Source organism: Carlito syrichta, unplaced genomic scaffold (genome assembly GCF_000164805.1).
Source record: "Carlito syrichta isolate Samal-C Ts95f unplaced genomic scaffold, Tarsius_syrichta-2.0.1 Scaffold316427, whole genome shotgun sequence".
Taxonomy (NCBI): Eukaryota; Metazoa; Chordata; class Mammalia; order Primates; family Tarsiidae; genus Carlito; species Carlito syrichta.
Window position 1 is genome coordinate 1071290 of NW_007260523.1, and position 15969 is coordinate 1087258.

The window sequence follows — 15969 nt, forward strand, 5'->3', positions numbered from 1 at the left end:
CTTCCTTTGTGCCAGACACTGTTCTAAGCACTTTAAAAATATCAACTCTTATAGCCCAAATAATAACTCTAGGAGATTTTATTATTTTTTTTATTATCGCCATTTTATAGGTAAAGAAAGTGATTTGCCCACAATCATGCAGCTAGTGAGTAGTGGGCCGGGATTTGGACCCAAAGAATCTAGGCTCCAGAGTCTACATTTTTGTTGTTGTTGTTGAGTTGGGGTCTCACTCTGCCCAGGATGGAGTAGTAGCACAATCACAGCTCACTGCAGCCTCGACCTCCTGGGCTCAGGCAACCCTTCAACCTTGGCCTCCCAGGTAGCTGGGACTATAGGTATGCACCACCACACCCAGCTAATTTTTTGATTCTTTGTAGAGACAAGGTGTTATTATGTTGCCCAGGCTGGTCTCAAACTCTTGGGCTCAAGCAATCCTCTTGCCTCAGCCTTCCAAAGTGTTCAGATTACAGGTATAAGCCACTGCGCCTGGCCAAGAGTCTAAATTTTAACCACCATGACGTGTCAAGCATTTCTGGACTTTTATTATCTGCCAGTTCCCTGGTATTGGACCATGGTCTCCATCCTCTGTTCGGGTCTTCTTTCCTGTGTGGTTTCAGATGGATCAGTTTGTGCAGCAGCTTCAGAGCCTGGAAGCCCTGATTGCGAAGGCTCCGGCTGGTGGAGGAGCCATACCCAATGCAGAGCTGGAAGGCAGGATGCAGCAGGCTGAGCAAGCCCTTCAGGACATTCTGAAAGAAGCCCAGATTTCAGAAGGTGATGAAAGCCAACTTCCCTTCAGGCAAGGGAGAATTCATAACCCTAGAAAGAATTCCTACACTAGGTAATAGAACCTTCTGTGCACCTACTGGACAGCAGTTCAGCAGGTGTCTCCAGCCAGCCCTGGCAAAGATGGAAGGACTGTTTGTGACATTCCCCTGAGACCTGAATGATGGAGACGAAAGACCAGTTGCATGCATTTATCAATTGGGTTTTTATCATTTTGCCACAAGCAAGGCAATCCTCTGTTATGTCTGATGGCCCCATGCTTGACCCAGAAGGTGTTCAGTCTCCTTTTTTTTCAGGTGCTAGTAGGTCCCTCGGTCTCCAGTTGGCCAAGGTGCGGGGCCAGGAGAACAGCTACCGGCAACGTCTGGATGACCTCGGGAGGACCGTGGAAAGGCTCCAGGCCCTGGGAAGTCAGCATCAGAACCGAGTTCAGGATACTCACAGGCTGGTCACTCAGATGCGGCTGAGCCTGGCGGAGAGCGAAACTTCCCTGCGGAACGCAGTAGGTTTTGTTCCTTCGAGTCCCAAGAATCCCTGCAGTGTTGCGCAACCCACCTGTGGGTCTCACTGGCTCCCTTTCTGTCTCTGGCTCACCTGGCAGGTCACTGGACTTCTTCCTTGCAACAGTCACTGCTGTGCTTTATGTCTTTGGTCTGCTGCGATTTCTCATCTTACCGCATTGTGTCCTTCTCGCTCATTTACTTCCATCCACATTCTCAGCCTGGCCCTGCTTCTCCTCCCTTCTTCCCGCCTGTCTCTAGCTTGTCAGCTCCCAGAGGGCAGGATTTGCTTTTGTTCGTATTTGCATTCTCAGCTCACAGCACAGTGTGTCTGCTGCATGAATGATTGGAAGAATAAAGACATGAGTGAGTGAATGAAGAGGGAAAGAAGAAAGAGAAGGAGGGAGGGGCTGGCCCAAGAAAGACATGGTTTTGAAAAATGGAGGAGAGTGTTGCCAGAATGATTTTTTTTTTTTTTTTTGAGTTGGAGTCTCACTCTTGTCGCCCAGGCTGGCGTGCAGTGGCACGCTCACGGCTACCGCAGCCTCCACCTGCTGGGCGTAGGTGATCCTTCTGCCTCAGTCTTCCAAGTAGCTGGAAGTACAGAGGCACGCCACCATGCCCGGTTAGTTTTTTTTGTGATTTATTGTAGAGACGAGGTCTCACCAAGTTGCCCAGGCTGGTCTCGAACCCCCAGGCTCAGGCAATCCACTCGCCTTGGTCTCCCAAAGTGCTGGGATTACAGGCTAAGCCACCGTGCCTGGCCCAGAATGATTTTTGAGCTATGTAGCTTGTGATGTGGTAGGAGGAAGAGAGATTTGATTGAATGCTCTTTTGACGAAAGAAGGCTATGGTGACAATAACGTACGAGTGGGAGAAGAATAAAGGAAATTGGCAGATAATCAGCTGCTATGATGAGGAAATTATATTAAAATGTGTATGGATTTTTCCCTTTATTGCAAAAATGTTTATTGTAGAAAATGTAGAAAATAAATTTTAAAATCCCCTAAAATCCCATTTCTACTAAATAACCATGATTAAAACTTGGTATATAGTTTACCAGACTTAAAACATATATAAAAATGTGTACATGTAAGCCACATACCGTAGCTCATACCTGTAATTTCAGCACTTTTGGAGGCCAAGATGGGAGGATCACTTGAGCCCAGGAGTTTGAGACCACCCTGGGCAATGTAGCATGACCTCGTGTCTACACAAATAAAAATTTTTAAAAAATTAGCCAGGCATGGTGGTGTGTGTCTGTAGTCCCAGCTACTCGCGAGGCTGAGGTGGAAGGATCACCTGAACCCAGGAGGTCATCTCTGCAGTGAGCAGAGATCCTGCCACTGCACTCCAGCCTGAGCAACAGAGTGAGACTTCAACTCAAAAAAATAAAAATATGTACATGTATGTACATTTGATGCATCTATATATACAGACCTTTTTGAACTTGGAGTTCTTCTTTCTTTGTCTATACTTTTTTAAAAAACAGAATGATATGGTGTTAGGGTCTGGAACCCTGAGTGGCTAACCAAGTGACTCTGACAAGACAGATGCTACACTTGCTTAGGCTTCATGGCCAAGTGCAAAGGCTTAATCAGTTCTCCTTTTTCCACAGAATATTCCTCCCTCAGAGCACTACATGGGACCAAATGGCTTTACAAGTCTGGCTCAGGAGGCCATGAGATTGGCAGACAGGTAAGCAGCATTAGCGGACACCTCTGCTTTGGGCCTGCAAGACCAGACTTGAAAAAGACTGCAGGGTATTCAGGACCCAGGCACCCCATTCATTCTCTCCAGGTTCAGCCGTCCCCTACCTTGAAGCCAGTTTCTAAGCACTTGTCTTTGAGTGTATGTAGGTGGCCACTGGGCAGGGTCCTTTGGCAGGAGTTGGGGGTGGGGGTGTTTCTTGCCCAGCTTTCTCTGTGACTCACAATATGACTTTGGAGTATGTCAGATGTAACTCCTCCGGCCACATGAAATGAATCAGCCCTTGGAAAGAAAGCTCTGCAGCTTTCAGGGACTCCCAGGCTCCCATACCAAGCCTGGGAACAAGTAGCAACCAGTTGTTTGCTGGTCTGTGAGGGCCAAGTCTGTGGGGGAGACTTCCTCCTGGAAACTGGCTCTGCAGGGACCCAGTGTAACAGGCAGCTCCCTTCATCCTTGCGTCTGACTGGAAATCCTATCATGTTTAAGAGGTTTGCTCTCTGCAGAGTGCTCAGCAGGGTGGCAGGCTCTGCTAATCCCAAGTGGAATTCAGTCAGCGGAAGAGGGCTGGCTCCTGTCTTTGTAGCGGGAGCTGCCTCCTGAGCCTGTTTTTTTCTTTTCTCTCATTTATTTCCATCCACATCCTCAGCCTGGCCCTACCTCTCCTCCTTTCTTCCTGCCTGTCCCTAGCTTGTCAGCTTCCAGAGGGCAGGATTTACTTTTGTTTGAATTTGCATTCTCTGCCCCCAGCACAGTGTGTGGTTGTGGTAAATATCTAGAACCAGGAGGACACAAGCATCGGGGAAATTTTATCGACATGCTTTGTCCCCTTGGTGAGTGGTGAGTTGCCATCAAAGTGAGTAGAGGTTGGATCCTGGGTGAAGTAGGATCTAGTGGTTTCTTCCTGAGGAAACCGGCTTACGACGGATGTGTGTCTTGCACCCTGTGACTGCTCCCACCCACTCCAGGCTTCCAGTGATGATGCCATTAACGAGAGGGATCACCACAGGTCTATGACACGAAGTCTGTTCTCCAGAACACCTTCTGCTTCTTGCTAGTGCCTCTAATTCCATCTAGTCTGGGTCAGTTCTGTTGGGTGTTTCTGAGTCACACCAGTTCCCTTCATCTTCGCCCTTCATTTAAACGAACGACCTAAAGGAAGCCCTTTGCTATGAAAAGTCTAATTCTTTGTTTGTAATCCTTCCAGCCATGTTGAGTCAGCCAGTAACATGGAGCAACTGGCAAGGGAAACCGAGGACTACTCCACACAGGCGCTGTCCCTGGCGCGCAAGGCTCTGGGCGAGGGAGGCGGAAGCGGCAGCCTGGATGGTGCTGTGGTGCAAGGACTTAGGGGAAAGTATGTTTCCACAGGTTTCATGTGAACCCTTATACCCTGGATCCTTCCAGGGTCTAGTGCAGGTTGTACTTGAGGGGCACCTTGTCACTTTAAAAAATATATTGTTAGGCTGGGCGCGGTGGCACATGCTTGTAATGCCTGCACTTTGGGAGGTCGAGGCAGGGGAATCAACTGAGGTCAAGAGTTCAAGACTAGCCTGGTCGACATAGTGAGAACCTGTCTCTACCATATGTTTGTATATATAAGGTGTGTGTGCGCGCACATGTGTGCATTTAAGAATAATAAGAGGGAGAAGATAATGAGAGTGTAAGAAGTTGAGGTAACATTAATCTAAATAGAGAGTTTATTTGGACCAAGCTTGAGGATTGCAACCCTGGAGCATCAATTCAAGTTGCCCTGAATATACACTCTGATGAGCAGCAACTATAAGTGGATTTTTTAAAGAGAAAGAAGAGGCAGTTCTCGAGTTACTTGCCTAGAATTTACATTAAAAGAACATTAACCATTGATTGGCTATACATTGTTAAGCTTTAGGGTGTGGGATACTGTCCAATATGGTGTTATTAGGTTAATTTCTAGCTACTTGTGACAATAGCAAGTAGGATATGATTGCTGTCTCATTTGTAATGTGTCTCTGGACCTGATGGTTGAAAAGTACTTGCATTCCTCAGATAAAAATTATTTTCTCATTGGAGAAAAGTAGATTATTTTTAAGACTAGAAGAAGAAAATGTTGATGAAGTAATATTTATGTTTTGATTGAGAGATTGCCATACTTGGAGGTACAGTTACCCCCAGTGGTGTTTGAAGGGTGTGAGCAAACTCATCTGATGGCATGGGGGATTATAAAGATAATATATTTCTGTTATCAACAACTCAGAAACTTGGGGTGAATTTTTCTGATCCAACCGTATTAACTAAAAGGTTTATGTTTAGATTGTGGAGAGGGACCCATATCAGATACATAATCTTTTGGTTCTTCTGGTTATTCCCACTACATTCTTTAAAAAGACCACAGGGGCCAGGCGAGGTGACTCATGCCTGTAATCTTAGCACTTTGGGAGGCTGAGGCAGAAGGATCACTTGAGCCCAGGAGTTTGAGACCAGCCTGGGCAACAGAGCAAGACCATGTCTCTACAAAAATAAAAAGTAAAAAATGAGCTGGGTCTGGTGGCATGCGCCTGTAGTCCCAGCTACTTGGGAGGTTGAGGTGGAAGGATTGCCTGAACCCAAAAGGTCAAGGCTGTGGTGCGCCATGATTGTGCCACCGCACTTCAGCTTGGACATACAGAGCCAGACCCTGTCTCTCTCTCTCTCTCTCTCTCTCTCTCTCACACACACACACACACACACACACACACACACACGAGGAAGAGGAAGAAGAAGGAGGAGGAAGAGGAGGGAAAAAAACTAACAGAATTAATTTTTGCTTTTATCAAGATCCTCTTTTTTTAACCCCGTCTCCTTCTCCCTCAACCCCAGATTGGAGAAAACCAAGTCCCTGGCCCAGCAATTATCAAGGCAGGCCATTCAGACTGACATTGAAGCAGATAGGTCTTATCAGCATAGTCTCCGCCTCCTGAATTCTATGTCTCAACTTCAGGGAGTCAACGATGTGGCCTTTCAGGTGAGGGTGTCTGGTCTATGTGTTTGATGTAACAAGAAGGGCCATAAATGTTTTCTTCTCTGGGGGTTCCATAATATTGTTCAGCCATTCAGCTTTTTCTCCATGTTGACCTTTCTTGCTTTGAAGTAGGAAGAGTATTTATCCTTCTCGTTATCCATTTCCTTTTTCTTAAACCCCATTCCTGGTCTCTGGAAAGTCCTTGTCCCATCCCAAACCTATTAGTGGATAAAAGTTTTCTATCTTGGCCAGGCTCAGTGGCTCACTCACACCTATAATCCCAGCACTTTAGGAGACTGAAGAGAGAGAATTGCCTGATCCCAGGAGTTTGAGACCAACCTGGGCAACTTGGTGAGACCTTGTCTCTACAATACATTAAGAAAAGTTAGTTGAGTGTGGTGGCACATGCCTGTAGTTCCAGCTACTTGGAAGGCTGAGGTGGAAGGATGGCCTGAGTCCAGGAGGTGGAAGCTGCAGTGCCCGAGAGCGTGACACTGCACTCCAGCATGGACGACAGAATGAGACCCTGACTCAAAAAAAAAAAAAAAAAAAGAAGTTTTCTGTCTCTTCCCTAGTTCTGGGAAGTGTTGAAACCTGTGGGACATTATTATGAAGATTTATGCTCACACTTGGATTGAACTACAGTATGTCTATGCACAGCTACTGAGAAGACTTGTGCTCGAAAGTTTTGCATTGTTTCTGTCATCAATTCCCTTAACTATCTCAAATTTATTAGATTAAGAAGATCCAGCTTACTAACTACAGCAAAAAGCAGTCATGAGTCCCATGGACATATGTTCGCATGTACATATAAACTAACAAGAAAAAGTAAAAAAAAAAAAAAAGAACCAGACAAAGTCTGGTCATGATTGGGAGACGTGATGCCTGATGTTCATTGGGCATACCACCTCATTTCTGTTGGGTTTGGGGCCTGGATGGCAAGTGACTACTTTCCTGGCTTCTTAAGGCTGTTGCTGTTTTTAAACAATGACGCCAGGTCAGAACAAGGCTGATGTGGCAACCGCTAGGCAGAAAGTCAAACTCGTTTATTTCTTTGGGCTCACAGGCAGAAGTAAAGAGGATCAAAGAAAAAGCTGATTCTCTCTCAAGCCTGGTGACCAGGCACATGGATGATTTCAAGCATGTGCAAAGCAACCGGGGAAACTGGGAAGAAGAGGCCCAGCAGCTCTTACAGAATGGAAAGAACGGGAGACAGGTATCCTTTTGTTAATTCACTCACTCAGCAAACACGCCCTGAGTGCCTACCATGGATAGATATGGCAAGAAGAATCATCAGAAGCTCTCTGGAGGTCATTACTTGCAGAGGGAGTGACATTGATGCAGAGATCTTGCTGTGATTAGCTCAGCTCCACCCACTAAATCAGCCCTCAAACCTAGGAATAGGACCAAGGCCTCTTAGGCCTTTTTTGGTTCTGCTCTAGCTATTGTTTGACTTCAGGAACTTTCTAGAATTTAACATTATGGTTTACAAAACTGTTCCTGTCCCTCATGGTAGCCTAGAGTTTGAGACTGTTCTCCATGTGAGATGTGTCATTGACATACAAAGTGGGCTCTGTCCCAGACTGTTGAGGGGTTGCTACAGCATGCTTAGACTCGTGGTGAATCACAGCACTCTGTCGTCATAAAGAGAAATATGTCTGAGGGATTTTGCTAGCAGGAATGTACTTCCTCTAATCTTGTTCTATTTCCAGAAATCAGATCAGTTGCTTTCCCGTGCCAATCTTGCTAAAAGCAGAGCACAAGAAGCACTAAGTATGGGCAATGCCACTTTTTATGAAGTTGAGAACATCCTCAAGAACCTCAGAGGTCAGTAATTCTTGGTTTAGTCACTTGAATATTTCAAGGATAGAGCCATGACTGATTTATTTTGAATCCTCTTGTATCTCTCTAAGCGGTAGGCATATTGGGGTATTAATAGATGCTTAGTAAATATCTTTCTAAGGCAAAAATCTCATTAATATTTAATATAGTGGAAAGAACTGAGCTAACTGTCAGAAGGCTTGGGTTCTGATCTCTGCTGGGCTGTCTGACCAGGTCAAGCGAGCCACGTGACCGTAGGCAAGTCACATAGCCTTTCTAGAAGCTGATATTTTCTTCTTTGAAGGGAAAAACTTAAACTAAGTGATCTCAAAGTTCCCTCACAGATCCAGCACATCACTACTGTACAGATCTCTTTCCTTTTTCTTTTGTAGCTTGGTTGGTTCCCATATGGAACTGATATGGTTGCTTTGTGGTGAAGACAGAGCCACTTTTGTCACTGCATCTGGATCCCTGGAGATTTGGGTTTGTGCCTTGCAGAGATTTTGTTGAAATCTCCAGCTTCTTCACTAAAGCACAAAAGAGAAACACTCCTAAAGTCTTGGGATTTTCTTCACAGAAAGTACTTCTCTGCCCATTCAAACCAAACTCCAGCTCTTATCATTGGAACTTAAGGCTTGAGGCTCCGGCTTAAGCATTGGGCTTCAAAGATTTTACCTGCTTCTAATCCACTTTGAGGTCTTAATACTCTTTGAGGTCTTAATATGCTGGTGGGAACTGCAGTGGCTGATTGCCGGTTTTTCTAAGCAAAGGGCTGATTGTAGCCTCACCAATGCTTCTTTTAAGATGCTTTTTCTTGGGTAAGAAAGAGTCGTTCTGGCCACAGTCAGTCATAACACTCTTTCCAGAATTTTTTCTTCAAAACGTCAGTCCCTTTCACATGTTTTTAAGTGTGCTTTCATCTTCATGGCAGTTTTTCTTTCTTCTTCATTTCAGAGTTTGACCTGCAGGTTGAAGACAGAAAAGCAGAAGCGGAAGAAGCCATGAAGAGACTCTCTTCCATCAGCCAGAAGGTTGCAGGTGCCAGTGACAAGACCCAGCAGGCAGACACAGCCCTGGGGAGCGCTGCTGCTGATGCTCAGCGGGCCAAGAATGCGGCCCGGGAGGCCCTGGAGATTTCCGGTGCCATCGAGCAGGTAGAGAGAGATGGAGATGGTGCAGAGTTGGGGGGTGGAGGGTGTGGAAGGAAGGAGCCCATTGAGCTCCTTTTCACCCTGCAGCTCAGAGTCCTGTCGTGGCCTCTGTCAGCTCCAGATCCACACAGCTGTTCCTTCTGTTGGCTCGACTCACAGGGTTGTGAATGACTGAGTGTCAAAGTCCTCATTTTCAAGAAAAACCATCCACAATTACTTTTTACAGAGATGACTGTATTACATTTCCAGTGATGCTATTACAGAGTACCATCAACTGTGTGGCTTCAAACAACAGAAATGCATTTTCTCACAGTTCTGGAGACTAGAAATCCCAAATAAGGTGTCAGCAGGTTGTGTTCCCTCTGAGGCTCTGGGTGGAATCCCTCCCTGCCCCTCCCTGGCTTCTGGTGGTGGTTGTCAGTCCCTGGTGCTCCGTGGTTTGCAACTGCGTTGCTCCCATCTCTGCCTGTGTCAACACGTGGTGTTCTTCTCCCTGGATGTCACTTTCTCCTCTTACAAGGACATATATTGGAAGGAGGGACCACCCTACTCTAGTATGATCTCCCATAGCTAACACGTCTGCAGCGACCCTATGTCTGGACGAGCTTGTGTTCTTTTTTTTTTTTTCTGTTGGAGTCTCACTGTCGCCCAGACTGGAGTGCAATGGCCGTTCCTGGCTACCGCAGCCTCTACCTGCTGGGCTCCGGCAATCCTTCCGCCTCAGCCTTCCAAGTAGCTGGAACTACAGGTGCGCACTACTACGCCCGGCTAATTTTTTGATTTATTGTAGAGATGAGGTCTCGCCAAGTTGCCCAGGCGGGTCTCGAACCCGCGGGCTCAGGCAGTCCACTCACCTCAGCCTCCCAAAGTGTGGGATTACAGGCTGAGTCATGGAGCCCGGCTGAGCTTGTGTTCTTAAGACTTCAGTGTATCCTCTAGGGATACAGTTCAACTCAAAACAAGGATCACCAGTGTTTGATTCTGGGTGATAAAATTTCGGAGTTCTAGATCCTTTGTTTCAGTCTATGTTCTATGTTTAAGCTCCACTTTTTTCTTTCCTTCCACAGTGTGTTAGCACTGGGGATGTGGACGTAAGAAAGGGCTACTTCCTCTCTTTAAGGACATTCAGTGTACTGACAAGCTGCACTTATGAGCCATGTGTTCAATGCTAGACTAGAGGGAATACTTCTCAGCTGATAGAGAACTTCTCAGCTCCTAATTAAGCATAATTTTGAGAAAGCATATGAAAGCCCAGAAAGCCTTCAGAAAGCCCAGAGTGAACACTTAGTATCTGAACTCTTCAGCCTTAGTATCTGGGCTTGGTAACTTGAAAAACTAATTTCTAATTTTTCCCTTGAGAGTAGAGACCAATTTCTTGTGTGTCTCTTTATACAGCTGCTAGCATAGAGATACCTGCAATTTGATGCTTAATCATGATTTTATTTATTTATTTTTTGAGTCAGGGTCTCATTTTGTTACTTAGGCTGTAGTACAGTGGCAAGATCACGGCTCACCACAGTCACCACCTCCTTGATGTATACAAGAAGGACCATAAATGTTTCCTTCTCTGGGGGTTCCATAATATTGTTCAGCCATTCAGCTTCAGTCTCCTACCTCAGCCTCCCAAGTGGCTGAGACTACAGGCACATGCCACCACATCTGGCTAATTTTTAAATTTTTTTGTAGAGATAAGGTCTTGTTATGTTGCCCAGACTGATCTCAAACTCCTGGGCTTAAGCAATCCTCTTGCCTTGGCCTCTCAAGTGCTGGGATTACAGGTGTGAGCTACTGACCTTGGCTTAATAACAGTTTATTGATGATAAGCTTTCTCCTTCAAAAACAAAAACTCGATGCTGTAGCCCATATAGTCTCTGCACTCCAAACTCAACTGTCTCAGGGATCCTAATAAAGCCTTTCAAAAGACAATAGCATCGTGACCCGCCTGGGCAGCTTGGCGAGACCTCATCTCTACAATAAATCAAAAATTAGCCGGGCATGGTAGCGTGCGCCTGTAATTCCAGCTACTCGGAAGGCTGAGGTGGAAGGATCGCTGGAGCCCAGCAGGTTGAGGCTGCGGTGGCTGGGAGCGGCCACTGCACTCCCGTCTGGGCGACAGAGTGAGACTCCAACTCCAAAAAAAAAAAAAAAGACAATGGCAGCAAAGGAACGTGGCAGAGAAGGATGTGAGTTTCTTGTCCTCTGGGTTTTCCCAATGTTTCCCAATTGTGTTCCACATTCGCTGAGCATCGAACTGAGAGGGAAACAGTGTCTCAGCGCTGACCTCCTAGTCCCTAGAGACATACCCCGAATGTAATGTGTTTGAGGCAGAGCTTGGGGAAGGGTGTGTCTCTGAATCAGATTCTCCCATTATTTATCTAACGGACACCCCTCAGGGCCTGGCTACAGCTGTATTTTTCCTACAGTTGTCTTTGGGATGTTTTTGTGCCTCACGCCTATCCCTCCTTCCGTCCTTGGCTCCTTTTCTTCTCCCAGGAGATAGGGAGTCTGAACTTGGAAGCCAATGTGACAGCAGATGGAGCCTTGGCCATGGAAAAGGGACTGGCCACTCTAAAGAGTGAGATGAGGGACGTGGAGGGAGAATTGGCAAGGAAGGAGCAGAAGTTTGACACAGATCTGGATGCAGTGCAGATGGTGAGTTCCTCCTGCTTCCACGGAAGAGCCCTTTAAACTTGCCTGTGTGGAAGATACCTCTTCAAGGCTGGTTTGTACTTATTTTTCCTCAGGTGATTACAGAAGCCCAGAGGGTTGATACCAGAGCCAAGAATGCTGGAGTTACAATCCAAGATACACTCAACACATTGGACAGCATCCTACACCTAATGGGTATGAGGATCATCTATAACCCACCAGCCCCATGCTCCAGGACTTTTCTTGAGAAGATTCCCTATACCCAGCCCCAATGAATAGGATCGCAACTTCCCTTAAGGATATCAGGAAATTTGCATTGTTTCCAGGCCCAGATCCTTGGGGAAGGTTACTTTACACTTTTTGCATTCTGTTTTGCCTTCTCTAAGATGGATCACTGAGCACCTATTGTAGTTGGGGGTGGAGATCTGTGGGTCAATAAATTGAGTGTATTCAGGCAATTTCACAGAAGATTGGACAGCTTGAAGGTCCTGGTAAGAAGTCAGACCTTGGGGGCGCAGTGGCTCAACCTGTAATCCCAGTACTTTGGGAGGCAGAGGCGAGAGGATTGCCTGAGCCCATGGATTCGAGACCAGCCTGGATAACATGGTGAGACCTCCTGTCTACAATGCCTGCAGTTCCAGTTACTTGGAAGGCTGAAGTGAAAGGATCTCCTGCAGCCCAGCAGTCAAGGCTGTGGAGGCTATGAGCCACTCTAGTGGCTCTAGCCATCCTGGGTGACAGGGTGAGACTCCAACTCAAAAAAAAAAAAAAAAAAAAGTCTGGCCTTGATCCTGAGATGCCAGTGGACATTTTTGAGCATCCAAACATCACACTGTATATTTCAGAAAGATCACTAGTGTGGCTAAGTGGAGGAGAGCTTGCAGGAGGCTTAGAAGGCAGGTTGAGGCCACTTAGGATATTGTTGAAAGAATCAAGGAGAGAGATGACAGGAGCCTGCTCTAAGGCAGAGAGTGGTGACAGGGAAGATGTAAAGGAAGATTCTCCCTGTCATGAAGTCAAGAATCACTTCCTGATTCTGTTGTTTGTTCAACCCCAAACCAAAGATATATCTTCGATGTAACCAACTGGAGAAATTTGAGCTGCCTGGACAGATAACCCAGGAGGAATGTGAAGATAGTCTGTCCACAAGATACTGCACAATTATAGGATAAAATGGATTCGATAGCACAGTGTGGCAGAGAATCAGGTTTCCCCACAGAGTCATTCCCAAATGAAAACTGATTTTGATTAAAATTCTGGCTATCAAATTCTCATTTGGTCTTTTTTTTTTTAAGTCAAGCTTGGACTAAAGCCAATGTGGAACTAGAGATTCAGGCACAGATGCCAGCGACATTCGGGAAAAGGCTTGGCTCTGCTCTTCTAGTTCAGTGGAACAACTTTCAAACCAGATTTTTCCGAAGAGTGTCATCATCACCCTGAGACCAATATTGTCTGTGTTGTTACACTCTTGGGTCTGCTTTGTGATCCAATGAGCCCCAAAGAATAAATACTCTCTAAGTATTAAAAAAAAAAACTCCCCAGTTAAGACCTTAGCAGCATTGTTTAGTGTTCTTTAAAAAGGTAATGAAATTAATGGAGCCTTTAAAGAGAAAATGAGAGAGTGGGGAGAGAAAGGTAGGAGGAACTATTACACATTTACCGTGTTGGGTACTAAGCCAGGGATTTTCATGGTGTAATATCCGTTAAGTCTTCTAAAAGTCCTATGGGGTGGGTTTTTGCATTTTAATTTAATTCAATGTTTAATGTTTAAGAATAGAGACAGGGTCTCATAATGTTGCCCAGGCTGGTCTCGAACTACTGGCCTCAAGCGATCCTCCTGCTGCGGCCTCCCAAAGTGCTAGGATTGCAGGCCTGAGCCACTGTGCCTGGCTGGTCCTTATTATTGTTATTATTTTATTTCACAGAGGAATGAACTGAGCCCCAGAGAGGCTAGCAATGCCCTGCAGGTCACCTAGTACATTGTGGAGGAGAGAAGATTCGAACTGAGATCTTTTTGTCCCCAGCGCTCCTGTTCTTTCCTAGTAGCTCATGCTGCCTCTCCCTGGACATGCTTTGTTCCCAAGCTTAACTTTCTCTGCATGCCATACAACCCTAAATTCTCCCCTGCTCCCAGATGAAGGATATATCCATTGGATCAACTTTTTTATTATGGTATTGTTTCTATTCTATGTGCTCACCTGAATCCTGGAACAATAACAAATTAATTGCTCTAGTTCTAATAAGCTCATGTAGTCAAATAGTATCACTGCAACTCAGAAATGTGAGGCAACTTGACCTTGAGTTTGAGTAGACCAAGAGCCACTCCAGCCTTTTCGAACTAAGTGGGTCTGGCCAGGTGCCCTTCATGCTGACATTAGTTTTGGATTGCTTATGGGTAAGATGCACCTGAACAAATGTAGTTACATTTTATATTGGAAATTAACTACTCTCTAGCCAGATTCCCATTGCTTTAGGCCAGAATGAAGTCTTACATCATTCCAGCTAACAGCTGGAATCCATCCCCCAAATAGCAAAGCATACTTTGGCCTCTGTAAACCCTGAAGATCAGCCAGTTTCTAAAGGTCTTCTAATAGAAAACAGCAAGATATTTCCTAAGGGTGGTTCAGAAAGCATCATTTGGAGTTGACTCTAATCCTAGGGATGATCTGTGTTAGGTAGACAGCTTGGATATGCTCAGTCCCCTGTGACCTTCAGTTTCGTCTTTGCAGAGCATGAACTATTGACCCTAACACAGAAGGGGAAATTCAGACTTGATATTGCTGAACTGTAGAGCTCAGAGTCTTGGGCAGGGTTGTTTATAACCAAGTAACTAGGCTAGTGCTCTCAAAACCTTTTCTAGATTATTTCTAATTTAAAATAAGATCTTTTTTTTTGTCAGAGTCTCATTCTGTCGCCCAGGCTGGCGTGCAGTGGCACGCTCATGGCCACTGCAGCTTCAACCTGCTGAGGCAATCCTTCCACACCTCAGTCTTCCAAGTATCTGGAACCATAGGCGGGTGCCACCATGCCTGGCTACATTTCTGATTTATTGTAGAAACGAGGTCTTGCCATGTTGCCCAGGCTGGTCTTGAACCCCTGGGCTCAGGCAATCCTCTCACTTCCACCTCCCAAAGTGCTGGGATTACAGGCTTGAGCCACCGCACTTGGCCTAAAGAGTACACATATTCAAGATCTAACCACAGCTTTTCGATGTTAACCTCTGTCTCGTTCCCTAAAATAGACCAGCCTGGCAGTGTGGATGAAGAGGGGCTGACCTTATTGGAGCAGAAACTTTTCCGAGCCAAGACCCAGATCAATAGCCAACTGCGGCCCTTGATGTCAGAGCTGGAAGAGAGGGCACGTCGGCAGAGGGGCCACCTCCATTTGCTGGAGACGAACATAGATGGGATTCTGGCTGATGTGAAGAACCTGGAGAACATCAGGGACAACCTGCCCCCAGGCTGCTACAATACCCAGGCTTTGGAACAACAGTGAAGCTGCCATGGAGACTTCTCAACTGTGGTTCTTGGGACACAGACCTCAGGGCTCGGGTACCATCTCATGTGGGTGGGTGGGATGAAGACATTTGAATATGTTGAACAGGTGTGCTCAGGTCAACTGAATCTGACCCTGTCCCTGAGATTGTGGCCAGGTTGGTGTCTTTTCACACCAGGATGACTCTACTTGCTTTCTGGTGCTGGGCAATGAGACAGATGGCACTGGGTGTGAAACTGACCAAGCACCTGGACCCCAAAAGGAGGCTGTTTAGAAGGACTACCTGCACGGGCAGATGTTTGGCTCGGAATAATCATAAACGAAGTGCTGGAATGTGGACAAGGGCTGTTGGGCTATAGTCAACTTATTCTTCGAGTAATGTGACTAAAGGAAAACTTTTTTACTGTGCCCAGGCATAAAATTCTTCCTAATGCCAGAACAGAGAGTGAAATCCAGTGACACTGTGGCCAGTAAAATACTGTTGCCTCGTACTGCCCACCACAAGCTTCTTGCCGATCAGTTCCTCCTACTTACCAGCCAGTACGTGAACCTGTTTTCCACATTCAAGCTGCGAGAAGCAAGCCATGCTGGAGGAGGAGCCATGGTGCCTGCTGACACCTGTCGCCTTTGAGGTCTGGGTCTAAGAGTAACGTCCTTTCTCTGAATGATGCCATTGCAACTTAGAAACTGCATTTTTATTAAAGCATTTCCTACCAGCAAACATTGGGAAGGTATTTACTTTTAGGTTTCAAAGTGTTAGAAAAGTGTGGCTTGGGCATTGGAAGAGGAAATTATCTAGATTTGTTGAGACTAATTCAATCCCAGTTTCAAACACTAAAAGTCATATGCATCTATGTATTTTATCTTATGTTTTCTCTTT

The 15969-nt window shown here is 45.9% G+C and overlaps 1 protein-coding gene across 1 annotated transcript in view; it reads left to right on the top strand.

The window, feature by feature from the left end:
- The window catches only part of LAMC2 (laminin subunit gamma 2), a 65766-nt gene extending 50189 nt beyond the window's left edge, over nt 1–15577 (top strand). Inside the window, exons 13-23 of the mRNA XM_008074414.2 lie at nt 618–774; nt 1083–1288; nt 2905–2984; nt 4201–4350; nt 5832–5982; nt 7040–7189; nt 7686–7800; nt 8749–8948; nt 11439–11597; nt 11690–11789; nt 14836–15577. Of these exons, the coding sequence (XP_008072605.1) occupies nt 618–774; nt 1083–1288; nt 2905–2984; nt 4201–4350; nt 5832–5982; nt 7040–7189; nt 7686–7800; nt 8749–8948; nt 11439–11597; nt 11690–11789; nt 14836–15089 (1722 nt within the window). The 3' untranslated portion in view covers nt 15090–15577. The remainder of the gene's footprint in view (nt 1–617; nt 775–1082; nt 1289–2904; nt 2985–4200; nt 4351–5831; nt 5983–7039; nt 7190–7685; nt 7801–8748; nt 8949–11438; nt 11598–11689; nt 11790–14835) is intronic.
- Nucleotides 15578–15969: the final 392 nt, after the last annotated feature.